This window comes from Gavialis gangeticus, unplaced genomic scaffold (assembly GCF_001723915.1).
Source record: "Gavialis gangeticus isolate Ggan-Ray unplaced genomic scaffold, GavGan_comp1, whole genome shotgun sequence".
Taxonomy (NCBI): domain Eukaryota; kingdom Metazoa; phylum Chordata; order Crocodylia; family Gavialidae; genus Gavialis; species Gavialis gangeticus.
Window position 1 is genome coordinate 40,532,890 of NW_017729026.1, and position 13,635 is coordinate 40,546,524.

General features: G+C 42.2%; 1 protein-coding gene across 1 annotated transcript in view; it reads left to right on the top strand.

Moving 5' to 3' along the window:
* Positions 1–653: 653 nt before the first annotated feature.
* Positions 654–13,635, top strand: part of CCNC (cyclin C) — a 22,828-nt gene continuing 9,846 nt past the window's right edge. Inside the window, exons 1-7 of the mRNA XM_019520169.1 lie at positions 654–756; positions 3,098–3,204; positions 7,118–7,202; positions 7,718–7,787; positions 8,518–8,569; positions 11,448–11,503; positions 13,323–13,358. Coding sequence (XP_019375714.1) covers positions 725–756; positions 3,098–3,204; positions 7,118–7,202; positions 7,718–7,787; positions 8,518–8,569; positions 11,448–11,503; positions 13,323–13,358 — 438 coding nt within the window. The 5' untranslated portion in view covers positions 654–724. The remainder of the gene's footprint in view (positions 757–3,097; positions 3,205–7,117; positions 7,203–7,717; positions 7,788–8,517; positions 8,570–11,447; positions 11,504–13,322; positions 13,359–13,635) is intronic.

Here is a 13,635-nt window from a genome sequence, read left to right on the forward strand (position 1 = left end):
ACGAATCCCAGTCCCCCAGTCCTAGGCTCCCATTTCTAGACCCCCAGACCCAAGTCCAGTCTCCCAGTTCCAATCCCATCCTGACTCCCAATCTCCCAGTCCCAATCAAAGACCCAACCCCAGTCTCAATACCAGCCTGATTCCCAATCCCCGTTTCAATCCCAATCCTAGTCTGCCATTTCTAGTTCCCCAGACCCAATCCCAGCCTCCCAGTCTCAATCCCAGTTGCAAACACAGGCTGACTCCCAATCCCCTAGTTTTAATCCCAATCCAAATCTCCCATTTCTAGTCCCCCAGACGCAATCCCAAATTTCCAGTCCCAATCCCAGCCTGCATCCCGATCCCTCCCCCGTTTCAATCCCAATTCCAGCATAAATCCCAGCGTCGCTGTCCCAGTCTCGCCAATTCCCCAGTCCCAGCCCTGATCCCAGACTAAATCGCAACCCCCCCCCGAGCCAGGAGGAGGGGGCGGGGCCGAGCGCGGTGCACCCGCTCACGGTTCCCCGTCCCCCGCGCGGCGGAACCCGAGCGCTGGCGGCGGAACCGTTGTCCCTGCGCGCGTTGCCGGCCGGCGGAGTAAGGGCGGGGGACCCCGGCGGTCGCCTCCTTCCTCCTGCCGCCGCCGCCGCTGCCGCTCGCGAAGCTGCTCCGGCCGGGGGGGGCAGCGCGGGGTGGCGGGGCTGGTCAGCCGGGGGGGCAGAGCCGCCTCCCCCGAGCCCGCTCCATGGCGGGGAACTTCTGGCAGAGCTCGCACTAGTGAGTGGGGACCCTCCCCCTCGTGGGGCGCACGCGGCTCCGGGCTGTCAGGGTGGAGGCGGGGCGGCCGTTGGGGGAACGTCCCGGGGGGCGGGGGGAGTTATTCTAAACGCACGTGCGTGTGAGTGTCATGGGGGTGCATAGGAAGATTCCCGGCCCCCCCCCACCTTGCTGGTCCCTGTTGTAAGTGCCAGGGAGTCGGACTTTGAGTCCCCGCATACACCCTGGTCCTGGAAGGTGGAGAAAACAGCTTTTCTGTAGCCCCTGGTTGTGGGTGCTGCCCATGGGAGTGACCCCAGGGGAGCTGTTCCTGTTCCTAATGGGGTGGTTTGGGCAGGGATGACCCTGGCTCCATGACCTCTGCAGGTCCACTTCTCTGTGATGACTCTTAAGCCTGAGCATGTTTCACATGTTGGGTCCCTATGGGTTTGAAACAGCCAGTTGGTTTCCTCTGCCTACTTGCTCTTTTGGAAGCCCTTTCATTTTCCTCTTTCTTGCTGCCTGGGCTGGGAGGAGAAAACTGACTGCGGGCCAGAAAAGAAATCCCGTGTTGGGGAAACTGGAAGGTGCACCAGCAGCTGATTGGTTTCAGGAGGGTGCATAACACACAGATGAACTGCTCCCCTCTTCCCCCCACATGCAACGAATACACATGCAGGATCTGTGACTGTAGCAGCTCTCCAAGTCAGTCGCAACCATCTCTTCCTCCTCCCTGGGGGCTGTCTGGCATGCTTACCAAAGTCTAACGTACAAAACTTAACTCAAAGGTCTGAATTCAAGTAGTAACGCTAAGGGAAAAAAAATAACAGGGACCTAGGGCTAGTAACAGTCCACAGTATGAACATGAGCCGGCAGTGTGACGCTGTAGCCAGCAGGGGAAATAATACTCTGGCATGCATCAATCAGTGCATCTCAAGCAAAGCCGAGGAAGTGATTCTTCTGCTTATTCAGCATTGGTGAGACCGCAGCTGGAGTACTGCATCCAGTTCTGGGCACCACCCTTTAACAAGGACATGGACAAGCCTGAGTCCAAAGAAGAGCCACCCATATGATCAGAGTTTTACACAGCAAGCCATACAAGGAAAGGCTGAGGGACCTGGGATTTTTCAGCTTAAAGAAGAGAAGGCTGGGAGGGGATTTGATAGCAGCTTTCTGCTACATCAGGGGAGCACATCAAGTGAAAAACTGTTCACCAGAGCACCCTTGCGGAAAACCAAGAGTAATGGCCACAGACTCTTAGAAGACCATTTCTGGCTCAACATTAGGAAAAACTATTTCACAGTTAGGGTGTTCAGACTGCACCACCTCTGGAGGGAGCTTATTTCACAATTGTCTACCCTGGAAATCTTCAAGAGGAGACTGGATGGTAACGTTGCTGGCGTCACCTGACCCCCGTCTTTCCTGCTTAGTGCAGGGGGGCTGGACCTGATGATCTTCCAAGGTCCCTTCTAGCCCCTAACAATCTATGAATCTATAAAACACAGCTGCTCAGTGGGTGCAAAGCCAGCTTTTGAAAACTTGTCTTGCGGTTTTTGCTTTTTAAAAAGCCATTGCGTTGTTGAGGCTGTTGAAGGAAAGTCACATACTTGGGGAATGTTTGTGTTGGTCTTTACGTAGTATCTAATAATCTGCACCGAGGTGCGAGGTGGCAAAGATACAAGCTACAGAAACAGGTCATCTGGCCCATGGGGCTTCAGGAGGGATTGGGAATTTGGGGTAGGGCAAGGAGAGACAGGGGGCTACCACTGAATTCTGGCAGGTATTTCAGAGTATGACCAGGAACGCATTTCGATGATGGTTGTATTAATCCCTGTGGTTCCCGGAGCTGATGAAAATGCTAGAAGCCTTGCTAGAGGCCAGACTGAGCCATAAAATCCAAGAGAGATTTGACATCCCTTATCTACACCACAGAGGGGGAGAAGGAGATTTAAAAGCTTTTCCTGCAAAGAAAGTCACAGCAACTATATTTCCCTTAAAGAAAAGATGGCATAGAATGAGCTGTGTCCAAGTATTGTTAGCACTGAGTATATTGAATTTAAATGTGTGGCATCTAAAATAAAATCTGTATGTAGTATATCTCTCAGACTTTATTTTCAACTAATAACTAATGCATGTTACATTTTTAGCATTGAGAAGGCCTCTTATTTCTGGTGATTATTTTTCCTCAAAGGGCCTGATTTTGATAACCCTAATGAGCATTCATTTCGTAAGAATGTATCTAGCATTACAAGGCTCAATTAAAGGGATACACATCAGCCTGTTTCATCCCCAGATACAAACTGTACTTTATTTGTTCACAAGTCACTGTATAATATTTGTGAATTGTTTTTTTCCCTCGTAGTTTACAATGGATTTTGGATAAACAAGATCTGTTGAAAGAACGCCAGAAGGACTTGAAATTTCTAGCAGAAGAAGAATATTGGAAACTTCAAATATTTTTTACTAATGGTAAAATGGTTTTATATTTGATTAGCTGTCTAATTTGGGTCATATCTGTGTATCTGAATTCATGGTTCATTTACCTAGAGCTTCAGTTTCTCCTATTTTTATGTATATATTCTCTTAACATGTTTAAAAAGCTATATTAATATAAGCATTTGAAAGATGTATGAATTAGATGCAGGTATATTTCTCAAGGATGTTATGAGAGATCTTGTTAAGTTTTCCTTCCTTTTATCAGTCTAGTAAAGTAGGTAACATTCATTTTCTAAGGCATCGAGGCAGAGAATCGAACAGAAAAGTTAAGTGTCTTTATTGCAGGGATGGGCAAACTCCAGCCAGTGGCCAGATCCAGTTGGCTATGGACTCTTATTTCCCAGCTGTTCCTGCCCTCATGGCTTGGGCCAGTTTCCATGGAGACCCCCATCGCACCTGTGTGGAAAGTGCAGCCTGGGGTTGCCATGGAGACCAGCCTGAGTCCTGCTGGCAGTGCGCATGATAGAGCAGCGCAGGGGGCTGCTCTGAAGCCACTGGAAACTTGTGATGGGGGTAGCTTGTTCCGGAGCCAGGGCAGAGCTGTGATGTGTAGCCTGGATGTGCCAGGCAGGGGATCACAGCTCTATCCTGGCTCCAGACCAGGCTGTCATAGCTGCAAGGAGCTGGGGCAGAGCCACAATCACCTGCTTGCATGCCCCTGCCCAGAGCATGCAGCATACAGATCATGGCTCTATCCTAGCTCTGGAGCAAATTGCCCTCATCGCAGGTTCCCAGCAGCTCCAGAGCAGCCCCCTGCACTGCTCTGCTGCATATGCTGCCCACCTTCATGGCAACCCCAGCCTGAGCTTTCCACACAGGTGTGGCTGAGGTCTCCATGGAGACTGGCCCAAGTCATGAAGGCAGGGGCTGCTGGGAAATGGAGTCTGGCTGCCAGGCAGATCAGCCATTTTGCCCACCCCTGCTTTATTGGCTGCTGAAAATAATCCATGTCACTGCTGGTGTTTTAGGCTGCTGACAGACATGAAAAAAAAACCCCATGGTTTACCAAAAGAGGTAGCACATTAGTTTGACCTTACTCCCCAACATCTGTATAGACAGGGTGCTTCAGTGGGGCTTTTTGGCATTTTATCTAAAACTGTTCAATCAGCAATTAGATAAAAGCACCAAAAAAATCCCACTGAAGCTTCTGATCTATACAGATGTTGGGCGAGCCAGGTCCAACTAATGTGATGCCTCTTCTGGGCATGCATTGAGCTCTGTGGAGGCGTGTTAAAGTAAAATGCGGTTTTTGGGTGTTGTTTTTTTGGGTTTTTTTTACATCTGTAAAATGTTTAATTTATCTCCCATTTCTGTTTTTTTTCCCCTCTTTTAATTCATCTGTTTTTATTTATACTTATCAAGATCAAAGTGCTCTGCAAGATAAGATGACAGATCATTTGGAGAGTTTCTCTTTTATGGAGTACCAGAAACCTGATTGAGGATTGTTATTTATCTAATTTATTAATGAGCTTAAAGTTTCTTGAGGATAAAGTAAAGGAAAAGAAAAGAAAAGAAAAAAAGGATAAACAAGATATTTCATAATGCAACAAGACCTAAAAGGGAAACAATAGGTTAAATCCATTAAAAAAAAACCACACTTCCTTAGTTATGATACTAATATTAGTTTAGGTTATTAAAACTGAAATACTTTAAGAATCTAAAATGTTTTTGCCTTTTAGCTTTCCACTCCTGTTGGATAAAGAAAACAGCAGATTTGTCAGTTTCACTTTTGACATAGATCCCTAACTCAGGTCCCTTCCGACCCTAGCAACTATGAAACTAATTAAATGAGTAACAGTCGTTTCTGCTGTCAAAATGTCAGCTTTAAAATAAAATGTGTATCAGGCCCGTGACATCTTCCAGAGTTGGAAATTCATGGACTGCCATCTGTAAGATTGTGATGGTTTACAGTCCCCTTGGACCAGAGAGTAAGCTAATCAGTTTCCTTTTCTGGTTTTCATGCAATAGCAGAAAAGATGTAAAACAGCATTACATCTTGTTCAGAAGAATATTTAGGATTAAAACACAACATTCTTTATTTAAAAAAAAAATATTTTGAATGTCTCAAAAACTGTAGGGTGAATTGATCTAATAGAGTTATTACATTATTTAATTGAAAACTTCAGTTTTTGTGCTAACTATTAGAATTTCCATCCTCCCTTTTCCCAGCATGTATAAGCTTCAGTTTCATTAGGTCTCTCTAGACCAGAGGTTCCCAACCACTGGGCTGTGGCCTGGTACTGGGCTGTGAAGGGTTGGCTGCCAACTCACAGCACAAGCCGCCTGCTCGGACCCCTGTCTGTCTGCCCAGGCAAGCGGCTTCTGCCACCAACAGTGGTATGCAGGGTTAAAGCTGGGGGGTGGGACAGCCCCAGGAGGGAGCCAGTGGGCTCCACGTGCCCCATCCCAGTCTGCAGGTTGGGAGCCACTGCTCTAGACACTGAGAAAATAACATACTCCCTGCCCCTGTCCCCCACTAAATCTTGCCCAATTTTTCTCTTTGACAACACAGATGGCTTAACCATTTCTTTGTGCAAAATAATCCTGCAGGAGAGACAGATTTAGATTATTTTGTGTGGTTTGCTAAGTGGATTTTCCAGCACTGTAAGAGGAGGACGACTTCCTAGCTTTGTGGTCAGTTCAGGATGGACAATTTTGTAGTGGTAAAAACATCACAAGATTCACTGGAGAGCATGTGGGTGCCAAGATATTTACAGAAATGTTCCATACTGAAGTTTGGCCTCTTCCCTGGTGGCATTGCTTAGCCATGACCTTTGTTGTCATTAACAGCCTAGGCTCAACTGCATTACTGCCATCTTGGAGGGGGTGAGCCGGATGGATGGTCATGGATCTGAGCTATTGAGAGAGGCTTCTCTCTGGCTGACCCTGTCACCAGTTACCCATGCTCTCAAAATCTGTGTGCTTCAAACGAGGTGTTTGTGTCCTTGAGTTGAGGAGCAAGAAGTGTTTCTGTTGCCTCTGGGATATTGACAGTGCTAAGAAATGTTATGCACTTTAACCAATGCCTTAAACTGCTGCTGTCCTGATCTAGTGCCAGTGTTTGATATATAAATTAATTTACATTTTTAAATATTTACCTTAATACCTGTCTGTAAAATGTAGAATGCTGATACAGAAGTACCATGCTCAGCTGAATAACAGAAGGGGAGTGCAGGAAAACTAGTGAGCAGCAAAACCTTATGTTTCACTCCATAATTCTCTAATCCCATCCCTGCTCTGTATCCCAGACTGATGCATCTAATGTGCTTGGCAACTTTCCTTTGCCTGGGAGGCCAAACAAGACCTACCTGCACAGCTGACACCAGGGTTGTTTCTTGGCCAGCTGGCAAAGAATGCTTGTGATGCAGCTGACTACTTCCTCTGGTCTCCCACCCCCTTCCTCTAGACTAAATATGTCAGTTCTTTAGCACCTGCTGCCACTGCCAAATACAGTGTAATATGTGCTGGCAGCTTTAGGCATTTGGAGAGAGTATCTGCTTTGCAATGCCTTTGAGTCCTATTTTTCTATTTAAAATGTTTGAATTTTAGACTGAAAAGTGAGACGCCCAAACTTTGCCCCTCTGAGTGCTGTGTTGTTAACTGCCTAGGGAAGTAATGAAGTGAATTGTTATCCTAATCTTTAAAAGTTCAGGTCACCTGGCCCCCAAGTCTAGTATGCAGTGCTAGCCCCTCAGTCACCATGGCCTCATAGGAACATATCATCTTTGGTTGGGGAAGTAACACATTTGAACTGAAAGGAGAGACATCTGCCTACTCTTCAGAACCCCCAAAATACAGTTTCTCCTGTAGACCATACTTTGAGAGCCTCAGTATGTGGTGTCATCATATTAAAGATTGAACTCAAGTTTTTGTTCATTTTTTTAAGTTATCCAGGCTTTAGGTGAACATCTTAAATTAAGACAACAAGTTATTGCCACTGCCACTGTCTACTTCAAGAGATTCTATGCCAGGTAGGACTATTTACTATGATGGTATGAGAGTGAAGCATTTGTTAGGCAGATTTTCATAGACTTTTTGAAATGCAACTATTGCTTCTGAATGGTGTAAAGCTTTTATGTTAATTTTATGTTAATAATGTTAATGTAGGGTGCCTATACATGTACTCAGGTGCGGTGGGGTGGCATTTTAATTAGAATGGTTCTTGGAGAGCTGCAGCATCATGTGTATTAAGCCCCCACACATTTAAAAGAGGCTGCAGGACACTTGAACTAAAATTCATTCAATGAGCTTTAGTTAAAATGCCCCAGCAGCCATTTTTAAGCCCATGGGAGCTGCAGTGATACTAGAGTGTTCTAATTTGAACATGGAGCAGACAGTCTGCTCAAATGTGTTCTAATTAGAATGTATCAGAGCATGTGTATAAGCACCCTTGGATTTTGCTTTTTGGAAGAAAGTGTGGTGGTCTTGGCAGACTAATCTTTCTTGTGCACAAAATGATATTTTATAATTTGTTATAATATTTCAGATACTCCCTAAAAAGTATAGATCCAGTATTAATGGCTCCTACATGTGTATTTTTGGCATCCAAAGTAGAGGTATGAAATATTTCAGTTTTCTAATGTAAAATTTTATGCATGAGGGAGATGTTGCACATTCTTATGATATTTTTGTTGTTTTTATTTCATATTTTGAGGTTCAAAGTTTTCTGTTCTAGAGCACTATAAAAAAATCCATAAGAGAGAAGCAAGGGAAAAGTGATAGATTGACAGATGCTGTTCACCATCTTCTAGTACTTTGTCTGACTTATTGGCCTGTCTTCTCAACCCTGAAGGATCTTGAAGATTTTGACAGAATGCTTAGTTTACTCTTCCATTTCATGTAACTTAACAAAAAAGTGTACAATTAAAAATATATTTTAGTGGTTTAATTTAATTTTTTCTTTATTCTAGTTTCCAAATATAAAAATTTCTACTCCATATTTTGTCCCTGTTGTTGTTGTTACAATATTAAGAACAACAATACTGTGATTTAGATGTAGATATGAGGGTCATCAGAATTTACCACCCTTGAGCTTTTTATTTCCATTGTAGCAGCTATGTTCATTTTGAGAAAAGAATGTGTGCTGTTGTAACTGCTATTTAGCTTTTCATAGACAATTCAACTTATTTTGATCACCAAAATGCTTACAAAGAGAGAGAGAATATTTAATTAGGATGCAGTTTGAAGAAGCTGCCTAGTAAAAAACCCCAAGTAGTTTGATAAACAATGTGATCAAATAACATTTCAATTGAAGCACCTTATTTGCTGCTGTTTTTTTTTGCTCAGGAATTTGGTGTGGTTTCAAACACAAGGTTGATTTCTGCTGCTACTTCTGTATGTAAGTGTAAACATTGTTTATGCTGTATTAAGGAGTCCCTTTGAAAGGTAGTCACTTTGTAAGGAAAATAACGCCTACCATGATTTGATGAGTTTTTTTACTTCACTCTGTAAAAGGGCAGCCTGCTTTGATAAGGCTTCAGATTTAAGTGTGTATGTGAAAGAAAGTCTTTCCTGTTTGTACTGCCATCAGTTCTTTTGAAAACTTATCAATCAAATATCTCTCTCTCTCAAAAAACCCCTCACCTTCATACTGGACTTAGAGTTGTGGAATAAATTAAAGGTGTAGAGTTTATTTTTCTTTTTTCAATGTCTGCCTCAATGATTAGTCCTTGTGGAACTACATTTTTTTTTTGTAAAAAGTCCTAGCAAGCTCTATATTTTCTAGTTATTTTTCTAATGACACCTGTTTATTAGAAAATTATATATACCTTGTTACAGTTGAAAAATAATTTTCATAGATGAATCAAGAGGTGGCTTTGTTTTAATAATATTAGTAGGTAAAGAAACAATTTTGAATTTCCCTCCTAATTTACAATTGTTTATTTCATGCTTCTCCCTTCTATCTCAGAGGTACCCCAGGGGATATTTTGAAAAGTCTCAGGGGGTACGCAGGGGTGGGTGGGGATGGAGTGCCACTGCCTCACAGGAGCACGCCTAGGGCAGGCTGAGAGCAGCGGAGCCCTTCTGTGGGCTACACAGGTGCTGCGCTGCTGCTGACACCCCCCCGCCTCCCCCCACTCACTGTCCAGCCACTTGCCACTCCCCCCCTCGCCAGCCGGCTACTCACCTCCTCCCCCTGGGAATACACTTATTAAAAAGGGGGTTGCTGGGGGTACATTTTGTAAAAAAGGTCGAAAACACCTGTTGTATCTTATTATTGAGATCCTTAAAGTTAGAGACATATGCAACTGACCCACACGGTCTAACCTAGAAGGTCCAGCTGTTTTACAGTCATCAATTTCTCAATACTCTGCTCTGCTCTTCAAAATGTAGGTCATTGCATTTAAAATCCCTTCTAGAGCTTGAGAAGATAGGTGATTGGCTGCCTTTTTAGCCTGCATATATCACACCATGGTGACCTTGTGACAGTTCTACTACCAGGAACTGAAATGCAATGCTGGACCTCCACAAGCATTGAGCATCATAGTGGTTTGCCATTTTGCATAAAATTCTTATCTGGGTGCAGATTGGTTCTGGTAATCAGTGAGGAAATTATGAACACAATAGTTATGCATACAGGAATAGATTTAATTCTTTATGGTGGACTCTTACTATTCCTATTCCCTATTTTTTTTATTTTCTTAAATTCCACAGCATCAGGTTCCTACAGAGAAATCACTTCTGTAGTGCTTCAGAACTCTGTAGTGCTTCCTTTATCCCTCTTAACAATATTCCTGTCTCTAAGAGTGAGGACAAAGAACAGTTTCTTTCTCTATATCCTTACAGTCTTCAGTCTGTTTTCAGACTTCAATTAGCAGAGCTGCTTAATTATGCTTAATTATCACAGGTTTATTTATTTTGAGGCCTGTAGAGAAGAAAAAATAAGTGAAAGGAACTGAGGAGTGCTGAGAAGTCAGGCTGCTTGCAGATGTTAAAAAAAATACGCTTTACTGAAAGCAGCAGCTTCTGTATAGATTAGGTGCTTCAGCAGGGCTTTTTGGTGCTTTTAGCTAAAGCTGATTCAATCGGCTATGAGGTGAAAGTGCCAAAAAAGCCCCACTAAAGCACCTGATCTATACAGACATTGGGAAAGCTGGATACAGCTAATGCACCGCCTGTTCTAGGCACGCATTGGAACATGCTAAGTTTATAATAAAGTGCCGTTTTGTTTGTTTTCACATTTGCAAGCAGTTTCTTTGCATTCCTCTTGGAGAGAGAGCGTTTCAGATTGACCTCTAAAAACCCCTTTGGAAAGGCGCTCTAACCTTGCAACTGATTGGAGAGCTGCTCAGTAGAGAAGTGGCTCTGGCTCACTTTCTAAATCTTATAACTTTCCTGTAGTCTTTCCAAAAATTGGGATTCTTTTCACTCTCCACCTGAAAAAGTGTGGTACCCAACTTGACAGGTGATTAAAGAGCCATACTGGAACAGCAGTCTTCTGTAGGTGAACTGCAGTGTCTTGCTTTTGTTTAATGGAGAGCAACTAATCTGCAGTTGGGTCTGTTCCCTGCTCTGAATCAGGTAAAGGAGAAATTTGAAGCTGGGTCTCCCATAATCCCAATCGAGTTTCCCAGTGACGAGGATGGACAAAAATGCATGTGCCCATATACTCTAACACTTTGCTGGCTTTTCTGTGGGATTTGCACACTCAAAGCACACCCCAGAATCAACACCCACTGGCAGAAATATTTCTCCAGCTTTGCTTGAGAATCCCACTTAGGAGTTAAGGCTCCAAGCAGAATATTAGCTGTGGAGCAGCCACAGTGCTTAGGCAGCTTTGTGAATGCTGAACAATGGAAACTTTGTTTCTCCCCGCTTTGCTGAAAGAAAGCGGTTTGTACAGTATCAGGAGCATGTCAGTGGTATACTTTGCTTATTAAAATAGGCAGGCGGGTGCCTAAATATCTTTGAGCACCTGGGCCTTAGTCTTTATTAAATGTTTTTTTTCACCTTTTAGCCTTTGAACTATATAATCAGACTGAGAGTCAGACTTAGTATTATAAGGAGAAGTGTTTTATAGATATTTTAGAAACCATAGAGAAGTAGGGCTGGAAGGGACCTCTGCCTGAGTCAGGAAAGATCTTGTATACCATATATCAATAAATCATTAAAGGCCAATAAAAAGTTTTGCAGGTCTGCAAGCTGATGAATTAATAGAAATTAGTAAAATAGAATATTGGTTTAATGCTTTCATTATTTTAATCTCTCTCTTATAGTGAAAACTAGGTTTTCATATGCCTTTCCGAAGGAGTTTCCTTATAGGATGAATCATGTAAGTATATTGGATGAAACATCTTCATCTTAACTTAGTGATATGACTTTTAGCAATAATGGGAAAGTTTTCTTCCCTTCTCTGTTCTCTTTGCCTTTTTAATTCATATGACTTGCAGTAGACACAAAGGTGTAACTGGACAGATATGTGCCTTTGGCAGGCAGTGCTGCACAGGTCACTAACTGCATCTGGGCTACCAGTGGTAGTAACTGGGCAAGTACTATGGTTGCTGCTAGTTTTGCATCCCCATTCCCCCCACATCCTGCCTGCATCTCTTGTCCCAAATAAGCACCCAGGGCTATGACTCCTATCCAGTTAGTAGTTATGTGTTGTACAGCTTTGTAATAAGATGCACTTAAGGGTATGTCCACATGGTGCAAGACAGTTCCATGCAGAGATACCAGGATTAGCTTTTTGTATGCTAGCTCCAAAACAAGAGTATAGTTTCATGCATGGTTTATAAGGCTTGACACAGTGCTGTATGAACACCACTATACTGCTTCCAGTTTAGGAGCTAGTAGGCACAGAGCTATCTGAGCTGTCTGCCTAGTGCAGACTTATGCTGGGTAGACATATCCCAAGTCTCTATATTGGCGCTAAATTTTAGCAAATATAGGCTGTCTCCTACCCAGATTATCCTTTGGAGATCATTTTTTCTCATTGTGCATGGAGAAGTTAGCCATTCTTTGCAATATAAATTATAGATAAAAATTATTCTTACCAATATGTCAAGGTATCTAAATAAACTTTGGATAAATTGTTGGGAGAACTTTCCTTTGATAAGCTAATTGCTGTTTGGAGTTTGAGAGAACTATTTCTTGTATAGTTTGCTTTCCTTTAATAGGAACAAATGCTGTTAAAGGAACTGAATATAATATTAATACTTACAACGTGATGGAAAAACCTAGGTTTTAAATTTTTGCAGGTTGCACAGAGTCCCATATCCTGGGTTACCTGCTAGATTCACACATTCAAAAAAAACTGACATACATTAAGGATTTTTATTTTGTCCCCTCAGAATTAAGAAATTTCCCAAGTTTTTTTTGTTTTAAAGTATTGTGGTCTTAATTGGTGTCAAAGAGGCTTGCAATATATATTTTGCCAGTTATACTTCATTTTAGTTTCTACTGTCATTCCCAAGGGGCAAAGTGTATTTCTATACATTCCCAACAACTGTGAATAAACATGAAATAAAAGATGCTACTAACTTCCAATCTCAATTTAACTTCTCCTTTCTTCATTTTACTGCTATTCAGTATGGCTGGCAAGCCAGGTGTTGTTATCTCTACTTTACATCTTGATTTACATTTCCTGGAGCAAAATTCTGCTGCTTTTTCAAAGACAAAGCCTTATAGAAAAACATTTATCACACTGCTAATCTGGTTCTTGATGGTGCAGCATTCAGTTTGTATAATTATATTGATAAATCTAGGAATGGTTTAAAGGAGCTGATAACAAAAATACTTGGATAAGATGAAGTTCCCTTCATATATACCTGTAAAATTACATAACTGTAATGAAATATTTGTTTGGAGGTTGGTAACTTACTTTCTCACAGTCCTCAGAAATAAGTTTCATCTTAACATAGTGAGACAATTGACTAGCTAACAATGTTTTCTATTATTTTTCTTAAGTGGGTTGTAGTTTTACTTTGAGGTTAGTGAAGGTATTGGGGAGAACAGTTTCTTGTAGAGTTTACAGTAGGTATAAAAAATAAATATAAAGAAAAGTGTATGGGTTTGGATGTTGATGAACTATTTCTTTTTGTTTCCCTATCAGACAGGCATTGTTGCTTACTTCAGTTTCTATTTCTTTACAGATACTAGAATGTGAATTCTATCTCTTAGAACTAATGGTATGTGGCTTTTTTTTTCATTATCTTGCTGCTGTTACCTAACAAAAGCATGCTTGATCCTACCCTGACCTGATTTTTTTTTTTTGTAACTTGAATTTTATGATTTGATGTTCTGTTTGTTTACTTATGAGGTATACTTTTTCCAGAGGAAATGAATACCAACCCTCTGAATACTGAATACTTTTCCAGAGGAACTGAATACTGTGACCGTCTTATATGCAGTTCTTGGAACTGCTCAAGTAGTAAATTATTTTGTCAGTGCTTTACACCATCAATG